Here is a 20,329-nt window from a genome sequence, read left to right as displayed (position 1 = left end):
AAAGAATGAGCAGGAAGTGAGGCCAGACTTAAAGTCTCAAGACTCATCTCCAGTTACCACTTTCTCTCAGGGCTGCGCTTCCTAAATGTTCTACAGCCTTCCAGACAGCACTACCAGCTGGGGCCATGTGTCTAAACTCATGAGCCCTATGGGAACATTTCACATTCAAGCCACAAAAGACCCACTGCATTTCTTCTTCTCTCTCTCTGTCTCTTCCTTCCTTCCTTCCTTCCTTCCTTCCTTCCTTCCTTCCTTCCTTTCCTTCTTTCTCTTTCTCCCTCTTTATTTCTTTCCTCCCTCCTTCCCTTCCTTCTTTCTTTCTCCTTCTTCTTCCTCCTTCTAGATGAAAACTCTAAGTTTGAGTATGTGTGTATGACTGCATGTGTAGATATCTAGTTGTCCAAGAATGATCTGGTGAAAAATCTAATCTTCCCCTACTGAGTGACCTGATACTCTGAAAATAAGCTGGTTAATTCTAGTGCTTGCTCCTGGGCTCTTAATTCCATTGCACTGATTTACACTTTCATGCTAGCGCTACACCATTAGCTTCATGTAGATTTGGAGTAGGCATTGACTTTGGGAAATAGGAGTTTTTCAATCCTTTCTTTTCTTTAAACATAGGTTTGGCTATTAGGTGCCCTTACAGTTTTAGGATCCATTAGTTTCTTTGGATGTGTGTGTATTGTGTGTACGCATGTGTGTGCTCGTGTGTGTGTGTGTGTGTGTGTGTGTGTGTGCATGTGTAGCCTGAAGCTGATGTTTAGTGCCTTTCTCAATCTCTCTCCACTTAGATTTTGAAAGAGTTTCCCAGTGAACGCAGAGCTCATCAGTTTGGTAGGCTGTTTGGCCAGTGAGCTCCAGGAATTCTCCTCTCTCTGCCTCCCTAGTGCTGGTGTTAAAGATGTGCACTGCTGTGCCTGATGGAAATTGACTTGTGTGGAATGGAGCCATATCCCCAGGCCCTTACCTGTTAATTTCTGCAAAAAGCTAGGCTGGTATTCTGATAATGCACCCCCTGAATATGAAGAGCAACTCGGGGCTGATGCTGTTCAACAAGCCTGAGTCTCCTGACCCACGAACATGGATGGTTTTCCCTGTATCTACACCTTTTTTAATTTTTTTCAGCAATGGTTTATAATTGGTAGTATATGATACAGTTTGGGTGTCAAATATCACCCAAAGGTCTGTTACTAGGTTCATAGGAAAACCATCTATCTCCCCGTCTCTTTCCCTCCCTCCCCCCTTCCCTCCCTCCCTTTCTCCCTTCCTCCTTCTCTCTCTGTTCTTTTTGACTTGACATTCTCCTTCATCATAATGTGTTGTCCTCACTAGAGGCCAAAACCAGAGTGCCTCCTGATCTTGGAAAAGACTCTTCAGGAGTGTGACTCGCTTTTACTTCCAAAGTATCATGTATCAGGGAATTTCATTACAATGTCAGAAACCTCACCAATACAGCAAGTAAATCTTGCATTTCTTTTGTTAAATTTACTCCTACATGCTTTTATTCTTTCAATGATTACAAATGGGTTTTACTTTCTTAACTTTACTTGAGGAATGTTCATTGATGGTGTACAAATACACAATTGATTTTCATGTGTTGACTTTAAATCTTTAATTTTATCCAACGATGTTTTATAGTTTGCAGGGAATGTTACAGTGTGGGTGTTGAATACCACTCAAAAATCTGTATGCAAAGACACAGTCCTCAGAGTGGCACAATTGGGGGTTAGGGGGCTCTGACTGTTAGAAAGCTCACGCCATTTGAAATCATTTATTAGTTTGAGTAGTTCCTTAGTAGGGGTTTTATGATTATCTGTGTGTAAGATTATGTACGATCAGATACTTTCTAATCTGGATAATTCATGTGTGTGTGTATGTGGGTGCATATGTGCTAGTGAATATGGTTTTGTGGTGCTGAGGATTGAACTCAGGGCCTTGAGTTTTCTAGCTAAGAACTCTACTACAGAGTCATGCCCCCAGCCCCTCACTGGAGGATTCTCGTCAGGTACTTAACTGCTGATTCATATCTCCAGTCTTCACTAGGAGGTTCTAGACAAGCACCCTGCCTCTGCCCCCACCATCCTGCAGCTTTTTTGTCCTTCCTTTCTCCTTGATACCCAATAGCTCTGCTTAGCACCTAAGCACACAGAAGAGGAAGAATGGGATTCTCTCTCTCTCTCTCCTCCTCCCTTCCTTCCTCCCTCCCTCCCTCCCTCCCTCCCTCCCTCCCTCCCTCCCTCCCTCCCTCCCAACTCTCTCTTTCTTTATTTTAAATTTATTTTATGTGCATTGGTATAAAGGTGTCAGCTCCCAGGGAGCTGAAGCTACAAGCAGTTGTGAGCTGCAATGTGGGTGTTGGGCATTGAACCTGGGTCCTCTGGAAGAGCAGCCAGTGCTCTTAACCATTAAGCCATCTCTCCAGCCTCCCCCCACTCTCTAATAGATGCCATTTATTAGACTCAAGAATTTTCCTCACATTCCTGGCTTGTTGACTGTTGTTGTCATTAATGGCTCATCGATTCTGATTTTGTTAAATCAGACTTTCCTGTATCTATTGAGATGATCATGTGGCTTTTAAGATTCTGTCAACGTGGCGTATTCCATGAACTGATTTTCAGCTGTTAATTAAACCTTGTACCCCAAGGATGAATCCCATTTACTTTCTCTCTCCCCCTCTCCCTCTCTCCCTCTCTCTCCCTCTCTCTCCCCCTCTCTCTCTCCCTCTCTCTCTCTCTCTCTCCCTCTCTCTCTCTCCCTCTCTCTCTCCCTCCCTCTCTCTCCCCCTCTCTCTCCCTCTCTCTCTCTCTCTCTCTCCCTCTCTCTCTCTCTCTCCCTCTCTCTCTCCCTCTCTCTCCCCCTCTCTCTCCCTCTGTCTCTCTCTCTCTCCCTCCCTCCCTCCCTCCCTCTCTCTCTCCCCCTCTCTCTCCCTCTCTCTCTCTCTCTCTTTCTCCCTCCCTCTCTCTCTCTCTCTCTCTCTCTCTCTCTCTCTCTCTCTCACACACACACACACACACACACACACACTATGTGATTCAATTTCCTAGGTTTAAAATAAAAAGGATGTCTGCATCTGTACTCATCAGAGTTATTCTTCTGTGGTTTTCTTTCCCTGTGATGCCTGGTTCTGAGCTCAGGCTCATTCTGGACGGATGGGAATGTCTTAGGAAGTCTTCTTTCTCATTCAACTGTTTGGAAGAATTTTGGAGAATAGGTATTAAAATTCCACTTGCTCAGTCAAACTTACAACTAAAGACATGAGAGCATAGGCCTCTCTCTCTCTCTCTCTCTCTCTCTCTCTCTCTCTCTGTGTGTGTGTGCGTGTGTGTGCGTGTGTGCATGTGTGGAAGCCAGAGGTCAGCCTTAGGTATTGTCCCTCATGTACCACCCACCTTATTTTGAGACAGAATCTCTCTCTGGCTGAGAACCTTCCAAGTGAGCTAGGATGGCTAGCCAGAGAGCCCCAGAGGTCCCCATGCCTCCCTCCCAGCTCTGAGATTACAGGTGTGTGTCACTGCAACAGCTGTTTATTTTATTTTTTCTAACATGGCTTCTGGGCATTAAACTCAGGTCCTCAAACGAGTGTGCTAAGCATTTTCTTGATGGAGTCATTTCCCCTGAAATGGGATCTCTCCTTTCATTTGCCACGGGTCAGTTCATATGCTCTGTTTTTCTTGAGCTAGTTATGGTCATCTGTGTCATTCTAGGAATTTGTCTCCCTCAAGTTGTCCTGTTTATTGGTGACCGTTGCTCATGGCTTTTTTCCCAATTGTTCTTATCTCTGTAAAGTCAGCTATAACACCCCTTCTAGTTCTGATTCTAGTAATTGGAATCGTCTTTTCTTTCTTTTCTCATTGTAGCTGAAGGTTTGTTGAAAGAGTCATCCCAAGTCCTGGTGGGATGGCTCAGTGGGTACAGTGCTTGTTGTACGAGCATGAGGACCTGAGTTCGATCCCCAGAACCCACAAAAGATCAGAGGTGTGGGCTATAATCCCAGTGCTGGGGAAGTGGAGTCAGGAAGATCCCTAGGGCTGAAGTGGTGAGCTCCAGGTTCAATGAGACCTTGTCTCAAAGGAGGAGGACAACATCCCTGATGTTAACTGAAGTTGTCAAGTTGTCCTATTCATGCACCTGAAAACATTTGTGCATACAAACACACACACACACACACACACACACACACACACACACACACACACACACCACACCACCCAACCAAACAACAGCAAAATCCAGCCACCCTGAGTCCTGACTCCAGGATGCAGGGGCGCTCTCCACTCCCTGTCATCTCGCATCTTTGTCTCAGTTCTTGTCTTTATCGTTTCTTTCTTCTGCTCACTAATCTGGGATTTTCTTCCCTCCAAGTTCAGGCGTGCAGGGCTATGGTTCTTCCTCAGAGCTCTGCTTTGGTTGCATCCCACATTTTCTGGGATGCTGTGGTTTCACTGATACACCTAACTTCCAATGCACTGATGCAACTTACTTGGAGAGTTCTTCTCCAACCCCTTGGTCAGTCAGGGACGTGTACTTCATGTCTCCTTATTTGTGAAAAATTAGCAGAGACAAAAGTCCGGGGTGGTTTGTTCCCTTAGTATCTACTCTCAACCACGTCTTTTCTGAAAGCTACTGCCCCAACACCTTGTTAATGCCAAACAAGTCTTCCTGGTCATCCACTGACTTAAGGAAGATGGTCCCATCAATTTCCAGGGCCTGAGTTTTGTGGTGTATATGTTTGTGTGTGTATGTTTGTGTGTGTGTGTGTGTGTGTGTGTGTACGTAGGGAACTGGACCAGAAGATGGCCCTGAGGTAATTATGCAACTTCCAGCTGGACCATGGGAAAGTAGAAGCCCAGGGATGTTGCAGCTCTGGCAGTAGAGAAGGGGTGAGGGGCCTGGGGTCTCCTCTCCTGATGTATGGCTTAGGTCCTTTCCCTTTAAACCTCGGACACTCATTGTTTCTGGTCATCGTGCGCAGTGTCTGGTCCTTGCTAGAGGCCTTCACTGGCCTCCCTATTAATCTAGTTTACTGGGAGTTTGTTCTGTACAACGGGAGGCTTGAGTAAAAATATCCATTGTCTGAGATGAGCCAAAACTGGATTGAAGTGGACAGAAATTAAGGTTTCAGTGCCCATACGATACATTGTTGTTGGCGTAGACAGCAATGTCACATCATAGACTTACAAGCCGTATTTTGTGTGTGTATGTGTGGTGTGAGTATATGTGTGTTTGCATATATGCACAGATGTATGTGCATGTGTAAGCCAGTCGATGTCGGGTGTCTTTCTCAATTGTTCTCCACCATGTACAATTTCTAAATCCAGGGCTTGCCCAGCTTGGCCTGGAATCCCTTGTCTCTACTTCCTGAGTTCTGGAATTGTAAACGGGCCTTTACACCCATCTAACACTTATATGGGTTCTAGGGATCTGACCTTAGGTTCTCACGTTTATGCACCAAATGCTTTAGCCACTGAGACATCTCCCAAGACACTCTTTTGGCCTTCTGAGACACACAGAACAGTTCTCTGTAGTCATTCAACTGTGCAAGAGCATGCTAGAGCATCTTGTATCTGTCTAATAGAAGCTCAGTATCCAATGACCGATCTCTGCCTGCCCTTCCCTGTTCTCAGTTTCTCCATGGTCATTGACTACAATGGTTGGTTTTAGCTGTGAATACAACTTTAGAACCACTTGGGAAGAGTCCCATTGAGGGATTGTCTAGACCAGGTTGGCCTGTGGACATGCCTATGAGGGAATTGGTCGGATTGAAGACCCAGCTGACTGTGGGCCATACCATCCCCTGGGACGAGATCCTGGACTCTAAGTGAGTAGAGAAATTAAAACGAACACTAAACATGCAGCATTCTTCTGTGTCTTGACTGAAGATGTGATGTGCCCAGCTTCTTCAAGCTCCAGTTTTGTTTCTTCCGCAATGGGGGGGGCATAACTTGGAACTGAGAGTTAAAACAAACCCCTCTACCCTAAGCTGCCTTTGCCAGGGTATTTAATCACAACAGCAACAACAAAGGAGAAATCAGGACACACTGACTTAATCAACCTGAAGTCGTGTCTCTGTCATTTTCTCTTCCTTTCCCCCAGGCCCCTTCATCTGTAAGTGGGTGCCTTGTTGCCCTGAGCCACGCGAAGTCAGCCCTCTGTGATGCACAGCCCAAACCCGTGAACTACAAATGTGCAAACTGTGCAAAGACCTGCTTAGGAGAGAGCTGCAAGCCCAGGGTTAAGATCTTACATCTTGGGGGCTGAGTAGGATGGAGTCAGAAAGCATGGCTTCCTGCCCTTCAGAGACACAGCATCTGTGAAACCATTTATGGGGCGCTTAGTGCCATAGCGACACTTCCTGAGGTGCCCTGTGCACAGCAGGGCAGTCAGCAATGCAGAGATGCTTCCTGAGGTGCCCTGTGCATGGCGGGGCAGTCAGCAATGCAGAGGTGCTTCCTGAGGTGCCCTGTGCTTGGCCAGGGCAGTCAGCAATGCAGAGATGCTTCCTGAGGTCCCCTGTGCTTGGCCAGGGCAGTCAGCAATGCAGAGATGCTTCCTGAGGTGCCCTGTGCATGGCAGGGTAGTCAGCAATGCACAGACGCTTCCTGAGGTGCCCTGTGCATGGCGGGGCAGTCAGCAATGTAGGAACTGACTAGGGTGAAACCTTCCTCCTCAAGCAGACGTGATGGGGACCTCCAGCCTCAGAGACAAAGTTATCACAGACCTGTGATGCCATGGGAACTGGCACACCACGGACATCCTGTGTCACATGTAGCCCAGCCACCACAGATCACGAGATGCTCAGAAAAGACAAATAGCTCATAAGATCCAGTGAGTGCCATGGTTCCTCCCCTGTGGGGGCTCAGAGTTCCACAGTGAGAGTCAGTCACTGACACACAAAGCCACAAGACTGTGCCCTAGTAGCGTACTGAGGCCCGCAGAAAGGAAATCACAAAACCTACGGAAGTGGCACAGTGTTCCTGGTATCATGTTTGAACCTACACAGAAATCGTTCCGTTTAAGCCAGGCCTGGTGTTTCATGCCTGAGATCCTAGCTAGTCAGGAGTCTGAGGCAGGAAAATCACAAGCCAAAAGCATGCCTGGACTACACAATTAGTTCAGGGTGAGTCTGGGCAACTTAGAGAGTCCATGTTTCAAAATAAAAAAAAATTAAAAAGGGGTTGTGGATATTAATTAGTGGTAGATCCCCTGCCTAGAATCCCCCAGTGAGGGTCTGGGGTGCGGTCAGTGGTGAATCACCACCTACTGTTACATGCATGAGATCCTGTGTTCCATCCTCAATATTCTGTCTCCCAAATAAGGAAGAATCAGAATGGTGGCTCCTCCTGAGAGGAAGAGCCAGGCAGATGTGGTTCAGTGGCCATCATGGATGCAGCTCCAGATCACAGTTGGTGACACAGTAAGTGTGTTATTTATGTTGTTGTTGCCGCGTATGCATATTATATATACGTTTTTAGTATGTACAAAATAGTTTACAGACAAGGAGTATGGATCAGTCTCAAAAGAATCAAACATCACAGGCTCACAGGCTCTAGTTCGAGTTTATTTTCCTCTGTAAATACTGTTCCTGAGTCTGACCCATCCTCTTCACTTGGGACCACCACAGTGAGGTTTGTTAAGCTTGTGTGTTAAATTTCTTTGAAAGAATCCTACCTCCACATTCCCCCTCTGATATACAGAGATTGCATTTTCACAGCCTATGGGGATGGATCATAGTAGCTGCCTAGCTTCAGACTGCCTCTCCTTTTCTCCCTTCCTTCCTTCCTTCCTTCCTTCCTTCCTTCCTTCCTTCCTTCCTTCCTTCCTTCCTTCCTTCCTTCCTTCCTTTCCTCCCTCCCTTTCCTCCCTCTCTCTCTCTCTCTCTCTCTCTCTCTCTCTCTCTGTTTCTTTCTTTCTTTTGCTAAGGTCTCTCTGTGTAGCTTTAGCTGTCCTAGAACTCCCTTTTTAGACTAGGCTGGCCTTGAACTCAGAGGTCCGCCTGTCTCTGTCTTCTAAATGCTAGGATTAAACGTGTGTGCCACCACTGCCTGCTGCCAGCCTCTTTCATGCACAATTTTTATCATGTGGCTTCCTCTCATTGTTATAATAAACATTTAAATACTGACCTTAACCAGGTGTGGCACCAGACTTGTGATCTTAGCATTGGAGAGGCCTGGGCTACACAGTGATCTGCCTTTAAGAAATGCCTTGGGAATTGGGGAGGTGGTTCAGTCCATAAAGGGCTTGCCTTGCAAGCCCGAGGACCCGAGCTGAGATCCCCAGAATCTCTATGAAAATCTGGGTGTGGCAGCACAGATCTGTAATCTGTGAGGTGGGGGCAGAAGCAGGAGGGACCTTGGAAGCCCGAGGCTAGCCAGCCTAGACTAAGGGGTGAAGTTCCAGGCCAGTGAGAATGCCATCTCAAAGAAGAGACGGAAGGTGATTGAGGACCAACACCGAAATTGTCCTCTGACCTCCACAAATATCCGTATACATATGCAATGATACACACACACACACACACACACACACCCCACATGAAAACATACATACCAATAAAAATTAAAAGAAGATCTTTGATTTGGACCTGCAAAGACTTCTGTAGGTTGCTTCCCGTCAGCCTCCTCACAAACCACATGCCGGGCAAGGTGGACTTCCTTTAATTGATCCCAGGCTTGGACTTTTTATTCTCCTCTATGTGAAGTCTTAGATCACCTCTGTCTGATGGCTGATATTAACTGTCAACTTGACAGGATCTAGAATCACTTAGGAGACAAGCCCCTGGGAACACCCATGAGAGGTTATCTGGAGGCTAATTAAGAGGGGAGGACACCCTAAGTGTGGGCATCCGCATCCCGGGGGCTGGGATTCGTAACTGAATAGAAAGGAGGGGAAATGGGGCTGGGATTCTTAACTGAATAGAAAGGAGGGGAAATCGAGCTGAGGACCAACATTCGCCTGTCTCTGCTTCCTGACTGCAGCCACTGTGATGGACTGTGTCCTCCAACCATGAGCCACTATAAACCCTTTATTCCTTAAGCTGACTTTGTCGGGCATTTTGCTAAGGAACAGGAAATCAACTTATCACTCCACGTCTTAGCATTTTGATATAGAGATAGACTGGTACCTGGCATATGGTCGGTGCTCTGTAAACAAGAGCCGTGGAACTGTTATCCAGATCTGATAGTCACACTTCCTGGCTCTGTGGTGTCCCTCTTTGGGCCAGTCCGTCGCTGGAACTGGAGCGGATATGACCAGAATCTGAAAAGAGAAAGGTTGTCAAACTGGAGCGAGGGTGAAGACAAGAGAGGAAGGAAAACATTCCGGAACCTAAAAGGTTCTCTGCTGGGAAATGGAACCCCGGGTGCCATCCCTCTGGGGGACGGTGTCAAGTGTAGCACATCACACGTTGCAGGAGGTTGGCTCTAGAAATCCATTGGCCACACATACTGAGGCCTGAGGGGATGGAGAGATGGGCAGGTGGTGGCCCTGGGGTCTCTTGTGGCATGTGTGGAAGATATTCAAACAGCCTGCAGAATGGAGAAGTTCTACTCAGCTACAAATTCATTAGGTCCTGGGCAGTGAGCTTCCTATTGACCCATAAGACTTCCCTTCACTATGAATTACATCTTTGTCCTCCAGCCTGCCGTGGACGTGGTCAGGAACCTGCCACGGTGCACACGTTCTGTAATTTCCCAAAGGTGGTGTTTCTCATGGTGACTGGCATGGGCATTGCTGACCTTGGGCTCAGTCATGCTAGGAACCCAGCGGGGGCTGTGGGTTTTTTTTTCTTTCTTTCTTTCTTTCTTTTTCTTTTTCTTTTTCTTTTTCTTTCTTTCTTTTTCTTTTTCTTTTTTTTTGTGTGTGGGAGGAGTAAGCTCAGCTTTCCTTCTGGGAGGATAGGTTCAGAAAAGGGAAGGAAAGGTGGGGTTCAAAGCCAGAGAGGAGAGGATGAATGCCTGCTCTGATAGGGTCCTAGAACCCCAGGGGGCCTCGGGCTACTGCCCTGTGTCCTTTCTTCTTTCAAGTGACAAGGACCACGGGGCATTGAGATATAATTAGGAGCTTGCTTAGTTTGAGCCTTGAACATTAATCACTGGTGACATTGGTTCTCCCTGGATGTCTGAAGCTGTTCCTGCCAGTATCTGGCAGTTTGGGATGAGCTATCAGAGATCTTTGGCTATGGGATGTGGCAGGACCTAGCATCTCTTGAGGACAGGACCTCCTTGGTCCCTCCATCGTCCCTCTGCTGTGCAGCTGGGATAGGAGCAGACACCTGACTGCCCTGGGCTGTGGTTAGTGATGAGATGACCCGAGATCAGAATATCTCATGAACGATGAGGAAGCCACAGGCCAGTGAGAAAATGAATTGGCACTCTTCCACACAATTTGTGTATGTGTGTGTATGTTCATGTGTGCATACGTGTATGTGTCTGTGAGTATGGAGGCCAGAGGTCAACCTAGAGCACTATTTCTTAGGAGCTGACTAGCTTCGCTTTTGAAGTAGGGTATATCAGTGGCCTGGGTCTCACTGGTTAGGCTTGGTGGCCTTGTGAGTGAGTCCCAGGGATCTGCCTGTCTTGCTTACCCAGCACTGAGATTACAAGTACACACCAACCACTATGCCCAAATGTTTACGTGGGTTCTGGGGCGCAACACAGGTCCCCATCCTCAGGCCCTACACACGCCTTTTCTTCAGAGGACACACATTTCTTTCTGGACTTACAGAAGAGGTTTTCAGTGATTTATTTTTAGTTATAAGAAAAATTTTTAACTGTAAGAAAGAGAAAACAGTTTGGGGATTTTGTATAATCGTCCTTCCTTGTTTTCCTACCTTTCTGCCATATCAATGTCAATTGGGGAAACTGAGGCACAGGGCTGCCAACAGGGAGGCTAAGGTTTGGGTCTTTGAAGTTTGATTCCAGCCTTTGAGAACTTGGCCCCAAAGCCAGGGGAAGTTTTAAAACTCTCTTTTGATAAATTGATTTCTTGATTGCTTTTGATATTGACTTCCAGGCATACTCAGTGATGGAAATTGCCACTCCTAATACTTAGAGACTGCTCCTTACATGTCAGTGTCTGCAAAGGTTAATTTAAGCTGTCACCTGACAGGACTGGGGAACACAGAACTCTAGAGATGCAAGCTTCTAGGCAAGTTCCTGAGAGCAGCACAGGGAGGATTAGTTGATGGGGGAAGGAAGGCCACACTGAGTGTGTGTGGCACCATCTCACGGACTGGGGCCATGAGCTAAACAAAGAGAGGGAAAAGGAGAAATCGATGTAGAAGCTGGCATTCTCCTCTCCCCAAATTCTGATCTGCAGATTGCCACGTTCAGGAGCTGTTCCACCATCATGGCTTCCTGACCCCAATGAACTGCAAAACCTGAACGGTGAGCCAAGAGAAGCCATTGCTTCCTTGAGTCGCTTCCTGTCAGGAGTTTGGCCCACAACACTGAGAAAGACAGCTGAAGTACTTGCGGAGTGATGGTACATTGTCACCTTGGCCTTCTTAGTGCCAAGGAAATGAAAGCTGATTACATGGTATGAGGGAGAATGTGGATCTGGCTCTCTCTGATTCCGCTCTGCTAATATACAGTCTCTGGAGCTCGTTGCAAAGGGTTTAATTTTTTAAAAAGGGTTATGACTAGAAATTATGCACACAAAATTCCTTGCGATGGCCTTGATTCTATATAAGCTCAGGCCAGACTTAAACCAAGTTCTCAGATGACCGAGTAGGGCTGGTACACAGGGAAGGTCATCAGATCACAGACCAAATTCATAACACTTGTATTTTGTTGCCTCCCACCTAAGCAGAATAGAGAGAGCCCCAAGGATTACTTGATATAAAATCTCTATATTAGAAATAGTCCAAGACACAAACTGATAAAAGGCACCTGTAAAAAGGGAACAGTGAATCAAATAAGAGGAAAACTTAAAAATGGACAACTATTTGACCAGGCTTCCTTAGTACAGGTTTGTAATCCCAGACCCAGGCAGGCTGAGGCAGAGGAGTGCCATGAGTTAAAGACCAGTCAGGCTACAGAGAGAGTCAGACTCAGGAAAAATTGAAGGAAGATAAGAAAATAGAGGTTAATGCAGCGTTCTAACAATGGACACAAATTCTGGAAAGGGAGCATAGCTTGTGTCTCCATTTTAGTAACCATCGAGGATGGAAAATAAGCCAAAGGATGGGTTTACCAAGGAAGAATTCTAGAGATTTCTCAGAATGTATGAGCATAAGCCTCCCCCATTTAAAGGACCTCTAGAATGTTTACTGCAACAACCGGTGGAACATGTTTTCCTCATTATGCCATTTTGAGATTTCCATCACCAGCAATTGAGAGAAGATCCTAGAACCTCCCAGAAGAAAAAATTCAGGTACCCTGCTGAGGGGAAGAAAGTGTGGCATGTCACACCTCTGGATATCAATTCTGGAAGCTGAGACATGGTGGGGCAAGGGCTTCACCAATTTTTTAAAGAAAATATTTTAAAATTTTGAATACCCAAACTGTTTCTCATATATGAAAACAAGATGGATGTTTTGGTTCCCTGTTTGTTGCTGTGACAAACAGCATCACAAAAACAACTTGGCGAGGAGGGAGTTTATTTGGCTCACAACTCCAGATCATAGTCTATCCTTGAGGGCAGTCAGGGCTGGATGTACAGTAGGAACTGGAAGCAGAAACCATGCAGGGATGCTGCTTGCTGGCTTGCTCCTGGCTACATCTCTTGTATAGCTCAGGACTACTAGGGGATGATGCCGCCCGCAGTGGGCTGTGTCTTTCTACATCAGTTAAGGCAATCAAGAAAACACATCACAGACCAACCTGACAAATACCATTGCTCAGTCGACACTTGGTTTTCAAAGGTGATTCTCGGTCGTGTGATGTGATTGTTAAGGCTAACTAGGGCACACTGACTTATTTTCACGAAGTTGGGAACTCTACTTTCTGTGTGCCTTTTTGTAGGCAGCTCCTAGAGCATCCGCTCCAGCAGAAGGAATAAATGAAACAACAGGGAGGGAAATGGGGGCTTGAGAGGCAAGGGGTGACCATTGGGGAAAGCAGGCAAAATTTCAGCAGAGTCAGGAAGGCTGCCCAGGCACAGGCTGCTAGGCTGCTAGGGGGAAATACGGAACAGTTATGTGTTATATTTCATACTCGGGCAATTGAAAAACCTGAGAGCCAAATGAGAAAAAAATAACTATATTTTAAAAACCCCAAATAGATGGAAAAAAGAGAAATTGTTGATGTCAGCAACCCCCATGCCCCCAAAGAACAATCACAACATAGAACTTGGCTTATGAGCCACAACATTCACCTAAGCACCAACTAAGCTAACACTTACAAGTATGACGTAATGAGATGCTGGAGGGAAGGCTAAGTGTTGGGGGTGGCGTGTTTGCAAACAGAGCTTATTGATGGATTTGTTTTAAGGCATCATCAATCATCATATCATTAGATAATGAGGGCTGAGCCCACAGTCCTATGCTGACCATGCTGCACTTTCGACCAGCTGCTCCCAGCCGCCTTACTAGGACTGGGACCTTCTTGGCTGATTTCTCCAGTGACATTACTGGCCTCTGGAGCACCCATTTTCCTCTCATTGCTTTGTTCGTTTGCCCTGTTGGAGCATATCCTATCGGAGGCACAGAGATGTCTGCGTTTCCAGCAGAACATAGCACAGGACTTTCCTCTTAATGCATCATCAATAAGCATTTGTAAGTTGAGTTACTGCAACAAATACCTCATCTTGAATGAGATAAACAGTAAGATTTCTAGTCTCTCAAGTCCAGAAAACTCCAGGCCTTTCAGAAAGGATTTGGGTTTTTTAGATTTAGTGTGTGTGTGTGTGTGTGTGTGTGTGTGTGTGTGTGTGCTGTGTGTTTGTGTGCATGCACAGCTACCTATGGTGGCCAGAAGAGGGCAGCTTATCTCCCAGAGCTGTGCCTGGGCAGCCTTCCTGATTCTGTTGAAGTTTTGGCTTCTTTCCCTAATGGCCACTCCTTTCCTCCCGAGCCCCCATCTTCCTCCCTGTTGTTTTATTTGCTTGTTCTGCTGGAGCAGATCCTCTTGGAGTTCCCTAAGAAAAGGTTCACATCAGTTGTGAATGGATGTGGGTGCTGGGAGCTGAATCAGGGTCCTCTGCAAGAGCCGTCAGCACATGCTCTTAACTGCGGAGCCATCTCTCTAACCTGGAGGAGCAGTGTCGTACAGGCAGAACCCCTGCTTCTTCTCTCCAAGGGTTATTCCAGCACAAAAGCCTTGGGATCAGATGTGGGTCAGCAGTCAGTGAGATAAATGCATGTCTCTTAATTGATTTTTGTGGGTGATTGGAGTGAGCGGCCTGATACACAGGGTTTAATTATTCCAGAGAAACCCTCACTTAATTGAAAGAACGCCTGTCAAAAAAAAAAAAAAAAGGAGGGGGAATGATTTTTTAAAGGATGATCTATTGCTGAAGGGAAGAACCACAGATACATTGGTCTGTACCCAGATTCCCAGTGCACATAGTGTTTATATCCCTGAGAGGAAAGCATTATGCAAGTGGATCACCCTTCAAAGCCCACCTCCTGCCCCAAATAATTCCCATCATCCTTGCAAACAGGGCACTTACAGAGGCAGCTGGAAATCTCTCCCTGCGTGACTCCCCCTCACTTCCCAGTTACCTTGCTAACTTTTGTCTATCTTATCTAAGATCGCTCAACCGAAATATTGACAGGATAATGTTTCCCATCAATTAACATGTGTACAGCAATCAGAACAGCTTCATGGATACATATTTTGAAAGCAGCAATTATCATTTTAAACTCACAGTGGAGTGGCAGGCACTGCCAGCTGCCAAACATATCCATCCTCTCTTACTTGCTAACGGATCTTCAAGTTTGTCTGTGGCATTAACTGAACTCATTCAGAAACTGTGGTCCCAGCTTCCCTTGCAGCTAGCTGTGACTGTCTGACTCAGTTATGGCTGAGTGGAACTTCCTGCGCAAGACATCTGGGGATGATCTTCCCCCCTTCACTCCCTTATCCTCTCTTCCTCCTCCTCTACCATCCTTCCCACTGTTTCTTTTAGTTTTTTTTTGGAGACAGAGCCTGCTAGGAAGCCTAGGCTATCCTCAAATTCATGATGCCTTTGTTTCAACTTTTAAAATGTCGGTTTTACAAATATGTGCCATCGTACTCAGCTAGGAAAACTCCATAAAGGGGGTAGAAACAGACGGGAAGAGCCTTTAACTTTTCTTTCTATCTGGAATGTGGATATGACATTTGAAAGCAGAGGAGCTACTTTGTGACTATGAAGACACAGCCATACTTTAAGGAAACTATAAGAGCCTTGGGCCACTGGTGGCATCCTGGAGCTCAGGGTGTGTTTTTCATTATGACAAAAACAAAAGCTCTAGAAGATACATAGTCAGATTATGTTCCTATTATGTGCGGCTGAATATACCCATAACAGGTGTACATGATTAGTAAGAGCCATAGCTTTTACCTACATTTCTTTCAGTCACACATTCCTGGTCCCTAAGATCAAGCAACCTGCCCCATCTTTCTGCTCTTGTGCCTTTTGTTCACCGACGACAACACAGTGGGTATTGCTGTGACCAGATACCTTGTGAGAAGCAGCTTAAAGGAGGAAGGGTTGGTGTTGGCTTACAGTTTGAGGGAACGCAGTGCATCAAGGTGGGGAAGGTAGGGTGGCAGGAGTGTGAGGCTGTTTCCTTACCTTCCCATAGATCAGGAAGTAGAAAGAGGATGGAAGTGGATTGGGACTGACAGTCTTAAAACCTATAACCACCCCCTGACACCTGCTCCGTGACAGCACCATCTGCCGGGTACCAAGTGTTCTGACACACATGACTACAGGATACATTTTACCACTAAGGCACAACAGCGAGCCATTGGGAAAGACTAAATGCTACCCACATCAAAAGTGCTGTAGGGAAGAAATTAAAGAGGCAATTCTGAGAGGTTAGCAGGACAGGATATAAGTGTTACCTAGGAAACGGGAATTGACAGACTCCACCACTGTCAAGTGCTTGGCCATCTGCAGTTCAATTCTTGGATCCCTGTCTATGGGCATCAGCCCAACCGTTCATCACACCCACCTGCTCGAATTCTTTCTCAGGTCCTCAACATGTCCTTGACTGTTCAGAAACAGAAAACGTAGCTTCTCCATCTATGCTCCATAAGGCCCACTGGACTCCATTCCTTCTCTCATCAGCTCTCCTTAGTCTGTGGGCACCCATGTCCTCATCTGCATCACAGCCAGAGTTTTTAACTTCATCCAGCCGAAAGCATAGCCCACTATCCCCGGCAGCTCCCTAAGCACCAGGATGCCTGGACTACTCACAACAAGCTACAACCCTCAGGAGGCTATGGATGTCTATGTTAGGGGACAGTGGCAGAGGATCAAGGATTGGTAGATTAAAATATCTCTACTTGGTTTCAATTAAGATGGGAGGACCCTTCTGTAGGAAGCATGGAGGGTGTCTTAACCTCTTGCCTGTTGCTGTGATCAAATCCTCAACAAGCAGCTTTGGGGTTGGGGGATTGTTTTGCTTCACTGTCTGAGGTACCACTGTCCATCTTGGCAGCATGTGTGTGAGGTGGCTGGTCACACGGCATCCACAGTCAGGAAACAGACAGACAAATGCTGGTGCTCAGCTCATTCACTCCCTTTTTACTCAGCCCAGGACCCCAACTTAAGGGGTGATGCTACCCACAAATATGGTGAGACTTCCTTCATTAAACCAATCTAGAAAAATCCCTCACAGACACACCCAGAGTTTTGTTTCCATGCTCTGAATCCAGTCAAGCAGGGCTGATAAATGACTCGAAGATAAAGGCACTTTGCCCCGAAACCTGAAGACTTGAATTTGATCCCTGGGACCTACATGGCAGAAGGAGAGAACTGACTCTCACATGATGTGGGATGTCCTTCTGTATATGTGTTGCTCTTGTTGGTTAATGAATATAGCTGTCTCAGCCTATGGTAGGGCAGAATATAGCCAGGCTGGAAGATATCTCTATCTCTATCTCTATCTCTATCTCTATCTCTATCTCTATCTCTATCTATCTATCTATCTATCTATCTATCTATCTATCTATCTATCTATCTATCTAGAGTAGGCAGAGTCAGAGAGATGCCATGTAGCTCCCAAAGGGGAAAGACACCCAGAGTCTTTACCGGTAAGCCACAGCCTTGTGGTGAAACACAGATTAATAGAAATGGGTTAACTTAAGATATAAGAGCTAGCTAGAAATACACCTGGGTCGTCGGCCAAACAGTGCTGTAATTAATATAGTTTCTGTGTGATTATTCGGGTCTGGTGGCCAGGAATGGACATGCAGTCTCTGTTTACACTTACAAGTTGTCTTTTGGCTTTCACATGTGCATGCGTGCGCGCGCGCGCACACACACACACACACACACACACACACACACACACACACCAAAAAAAAATAAAAATAAATTCAGTCAAGTTGAGAATACAGATTAGCCATCACAGAGGCCATGGTGCATTATCAAGCTCGGAGCCCAAGGGTAATGCCCAAATGTCCTCTCCTCCCACCCCAATGCCCAGACATTTTCTCTAGTGACTTTGAACTTGTACAGTGAACTTTGGAAGGGTACACACTTCTCATCTTTCCAAAGGATAGTGCTCCTCCGTTCCAGCTCCCCACTCCCAACATTCATTTCCCTAGCGGTTCTGTGGAAGAGCTTTTGAAGGAAAGAACCGTTAGGGCTGACAGAGTCAAATGGCTTGGGATGCACACCCATTTCTCATGCCGCCTCTTCGTGGATGCTTGTCCTGTATGGATCCCAGGGTGGTGTGCACAGCACAGCATGGAGAGCCAGCAGGACCCAGGGCAAATCCCAGAGTGAGGTCACCTATTTTGAAGCTCCCAGAAGACTCAGCCTTTGTAGGAGTGGCTGGCGGAGAGAGGGGAGCCTTGACTTGGATGAAATACTGTCCCCTCCTGCTGTGGCCTGTGGTGACTGAGGACACACACTGATTCTAATCAAAACCCCTGAGTGCTTTCCCAGGTGGAACCCTTGCACCAACTGCGGGAATAATGAAATCTGTTCCTCTAGAGTACATGAGGATATCCTGGCTGTTGTTTTATGGTTGGGGTTGAAAGGAAGTCAAGTACCCACCATCTCTGTGATGCTATCTGGTGATGTTATGAGACTTCATTAAATGGTTGTAGAGGGCTGGAGATATGTCTCAGTTGGTAGAGTGCTTGCCTTGCATGCATGAAGCCCTGGGTCCCATCCTCAGTGCTCCATAAACTGGGCATGGTGGTGCATAAACTGGGCATGGTGGTGCATACCTGTAATTCTAGCACTCAGGAAACAGAGCTAGGAAAATCAGGGGTTTAAGGTCATCCTTGACCACGTAGAGAATGTGTGACCAGCCTAGACTACATGAGACCTTGTTTCAAACAACTGTTTTTCCGAATGACATGAGACTTGGTGATGGTGCAGTCCTGGCACAGAACGGCCCTCACCATCTGCCAGTCAAGAAGAACTTGGTGATTGCAAGTGTTACGACCTTGCAGTGCAGGCAGTCATGTGGTTCCACCAACTGCACCCTCCTTCATAGCTCAATACCTTGGTGCACTGAACCCCACCTTGCTGCTTATCCCAGGCCTGTTGTGCAGCCGGTGGGAGGTGACCTTTATTGGACTCTAGCTGGTTGCCCGCCTAGTGCTGCAGAGAGACAGAAGAGCATGCACAGGCTTCCAGGTCCCAACCTGGAAACCAGCCTCAGAGATGGGAATCAAACTCTGCAGATAGAGGCAGGAGGGAGGCACAAGTTGCCTTTTGATTTGGGGCACCGGGAAACAGTCTGGGGAATGTACAGCACATTTAGGGATGCCAGTGCCTTCTGCTGGCAGTAGAATCCTGCTCTGGGGAGTCGTGGCTAGCACATAAATGCCTGGGGTGGGACTGATAACCTGTTAAGAGAAAAGGTCGATGGTCTCAAATTGCATAGAAAAGGTCACCAGCATCATTAAATAGGAGCCCCATCCCAGGTAGCATCCAAGATGGGAAGCAGAATTCTTAAACATCCCCTCTGTTTTCTCCTCATGTGTGCCTCTGTGGGCACAGGAGCTTCTGAGAAGTGTGACAAGGTCAAAATGAAAGACTAGGTCACATCTCTAGACATCACCCAGGGAGGACCTGCAAAGTCTGGTAAGCATACTCCAGAGTGACCCGGGCTGCGCTCTCTCACGCAGTCATAATTACCCTTATTTATACGTTTGTTCAGCCATTGTTCACCCATTCACTCTTGCAACCATTTACCACTCAGTTACGATCACTCATTCACTGCTGATTCTTTTAGTTACGCATGTAGCCACTTATTCATTCATCCATCCAATCATTCATTCCCTATTTCACCTGCTCATTCACTTATTCACTCCCTCTTCCACCCACCCATTCTCTTATTCATCCTTTCTCTCGCTGGCTCATTCATGTTCTCACTCACTTATTCACTGGCTCATTCACTTCTTATTCTCTCCTAGGATTTAGCAAACATACACAGACAGCAGAAGAATACAAAGGCAATGTGGAAATTTAACTTCAGTAAGGTTTAACCAATGAGAAGAAGCCATAGGCGAGCAACCAGATGTCCAGAACTGAGGAAGGAGGCAGGGAGAATCCATATTCAGGAAGGACAGAAGTGCACACAAACTCAAAGGTCCACTTGGGAGGAAAAGCTGCTGAGGAGATTGGGTGCCAGGGCGGGAGAAAGGAAGAGAAGAGTTGGGAAGGCCCAGGCAGCTTGGACCGCAGCCTTGGCTACTCGTGTTTGAAGGATGAACATAGATCTCAGCAGATCACAGGCTGCCACCCGCAGCATCGGTGACGTTATCTCTCAGGCCAGAGCTGGCTCTGCAGCTCAGGGTGCTGGCCCCGAGGTCCTTGGGGCAGCCGCCCACGGAGTGAGCTTTTGCATTTATAAGAACGGAACTTCTGCGGAGAATCGATGTGGCGATCGATTTTCCATGTGTTTCCGGCTGCTGGGCGACACGTGTTATGGAATATCACAGGAGCAGGTGAGTGCAATTTGCACTTGCAAACACATTGCCATGTGAACTTGGCAATTGATGTGAACTTGGCTGACTTTTCCCAACAACTGGATTGATAGTTGGAAAAGTGTAGGCCTCAATTCCCTTATAATGGCACACGGTGCTGGATTGGGGATTTCCCTCTCTCTAATTTTGAGATAAAGTCTTGCTGTACAGCCCATGCTGACCTAAACTCACAGTATAGCTCAGATGGTCTCAGATCACAGCAAGCTTTCTGCCTCAGCCTCCCCAGT

At 46.7% G+C, this 20,329-nt stretch overlaps 1 protein-coding gene across 6 annotated transcripts in view; it reads right to left on the bottom strand.

The window, feature by feature from the left end:
• Positions 1 to 20,329, bottom strand: part of Card11 (caspase recruitment domain family member 11) — a 127,157-nt gene that overhangs the window by 44,749 nt on the left and 62,079 nt on the right. For all 6 annotated transcript variants that reach the window (XM_087903327.1, XM_087903323.1, XM_087903326.1 and 3 more), the window contains one exon: positions 9,122 to 9,255. In XM_087903327.1, coding sequence (XP_087759453.1) covers positions 9,122 to 9,128 — 7 coding nt within the window. In that variant the 5' untranslated portion in view covers positions 9,129 to 9,255. The remainder of the gene's footprint in view (positions 1 to 9,121; positions 9,256 to 20,329) is intronic.

The sequence above is a fragment of the Myodes glareolus genome, chromosome 2 (genome assembly GCF_982192425.1).
Source record: "Myodes glareolus chromosome 2, mMyoGla1.1, whole genome shotgun sequence".
NCBI classification, from domain to species: domain Eukaryota; kingdom Metazoa; phylum Chordata; class Mammalia; order Rodentia; family Cricetidae; genus Myodes; species Myodes glareolus.
This window is presented reverse-complemented; position numbering and strand designations above follow the sequence as displayed.